Below are 2,049 nucleotides of genomic sequence, written 5' to 3' on the forward strand. Positions count from 1 at the left end.
GGGAGAAGGGAGAAGGGAGAAGGGAGAAGGGAGAAGTTCCAAGATACTTAATCAAATCCCTACAACTTGGCAAAGCACTCAAGATCTTGAAAAACTGTTTCATGTGGAAGAGCATTCTTAAGCAATTCACAATGAAGAACACAGACAATTCACAAGCCCCAATTCTGACCTAAACATGGTTCCACATCAGAATAACCTATCAAGACATAACACTGCACACTCAAGGAACCATAACTATCACTGGGCTGAGGACTGCTAGAGAGATAAATGTACATTAAAATTGCTCACCAGTTCCTTTCTCACTCATCTACATACTCCTACACTGCAAGCAAAGCTTCTGGCAGAAAAGAGCCCAGAATGCAGATTAGTCTCAGTTTTCTCTCAACAATGCCAAGTAGTTACTGACTTCCAGGCAGATAAAGATACAGTCACAAGGCAAATACTGGGGAACATAATTGCTATCTAGGCAAATCTAGGAGCATTTCCCAGATGCAGGACCTGATTGCACATCAGGAGAAAATCAGGTATACATCCTCTGCTCTGTGAATCCCACCTCTGAAAGGAAAGCTGCACACACAGCTTCAGAGGGGAACCACAGTGTAATGCAGAAAGAACCCTCCCGTCCTTTGGACACCTAAAGAAATCAAGATAGCAAAGTGTATTGCAGAGCTCTCAGCCCATAGTCTACACACAGCCATCTTGACCCAGATTATACTAAAATCCTAAACAAGCACAGATACGTGAATGAAGAACACCCTCCTACACAACAGAGTAACAGTAACTAAATATTTGTATATTCAACCCTCCACCAGATAGCTCACCTACAAAGAAAAGGTTTGTAAATCTGCTGCTGCATTCAGCCAGCAGATTGCAGGCCAAATCCACAAAAGTCTTGAAGCTGAAGCCACGGAGATCCTAGATCCAAAGTTTGCTAATTTCCCAACCTTGGGAGTCATCCTACAGTATTATATAAAATTAAAAAAGCGTGATGAAAACCATAACTGGTAAACAAATTTATGTTGGTTTTCCCCTTCCCCCAACCACCACTCATCTGGGCACTACCATTTTAAACTAAGTTATAGTTACTGCCTTTACCCTAACAGCTTTCCACTTCAGCAGGAAGTTGCTGCTGTCTGTAACTTTAGACTACAGAATCAGAAGCTGCACAATAAGAGCTTTCAATAAATTACTGATATCAACAGGTTGCTGGCTAACATAACAGTAAGCAACATTAACTGGTTCGCATCTTATTCCTTACTATATGTGCAGCTTATTTAAATTTTTATTGCAACTCACCAAAATTTCTCTTTGTTCTTCCAGATTTTTTAAAAAATTTGAAAACTCATGAAGTGATGCATCTGCAATACAAAACCAGAAAAAGAGTTTAGTCACGTTTTAGGGTGGCATAGCAAAATATAGCCTTTACTACTCACTTCTTACCTACCTATATATCGTTCATCATCTGTCTCTGCATCACCGATGAATTCAAATTTGAAGTCTCTCAGAGAATGGGCAAATTTCCTCTGGGCTGCTGAAAGGTCTGCAAAGAACAGAACACAGATTTAAGATTAGAGAATCATTTTAAGAAGGCTGGAAGATCCTTCTGCCTCCACCATAATCAACTTTTATGAGAAACTCTTAACACTGGTCTGCCTAAGTACACTACAAAATATCCTGTATTGTCTAACCCTCTTCTGGTCTCTCTTCTGGGAATCTGTCACACAGGTTTCTTTATACAAGGCTACAGGTTAGCAATCAAGTGCAATCATGTGTACAGTATTAGCCGTTACGCTTCGCTATCCTACAAGTTAGGGCACAGGGCGTACCAACAGACCTGTAACTACAAAAGTTCAAGCCACAACGCTCAGAGTGGCTGAGTTGTGCCAGCAAAAGTTGTGCTTGCCTCCCTGGTGAGGCCCCATCTGGAGTACTGTGTCCAGTTCTGGGCTCCCCAGTACAAGAGGGATGTGGCACTACTGGAGCAAGTCCAGCGAAGGGCTACAAAGATGATTAGGGGACTGGAGCATCTCTCTTAGGAGGAAAGGCTGA

The 2,049-nt window shown here is 41.8% G+C and overlaps 1 protein-coding gene across 2 annotated transcripts in view; it reads right to left on the minus strand.

Moving 5' to 3' along the window:
- Positions 1-2,049, minus strand: part of ARHGAP10 (Rho GTPase activating protein 10) — a 153,173-nt gene that overhangs the window by 109,286 nt on the left and 41,838 nt on the right. For both annotated transcript variants that reach the window (XM_026087536.1, XM_026087535.1), the window contains exons 2-3: positions 1,445-1,540; positions 1,297-1,358 (exon numbers count right to left, since the gene is read on the minus strand). In XM_026087536.1, the coding sequence (XP_025943321.1) occupies positions 1,297-1,358; positions 1,445-1,540 (158 nt within the window). The remainder of the gene's footprint in view (positions 1-1,296; positions 1,359-1,444; positions 1,541-2,049) is intronic.

This window comes from Apteryx rowi, unplaced genomic scaffold (assembly GCF_003343035.1).
Source record: "Apteryx rowi isolate R43461 unplaced genomic scaffold, aptRow1 scaffold_72, whole genome shotgun sequence".
NCBI classification, from domain to species: domain Eukaryota; kingdom Metazoa; phylum Chordata; class Aves; order Apterygiformes; family Apterygidae; genus Apteryx; species Apteryx rowi.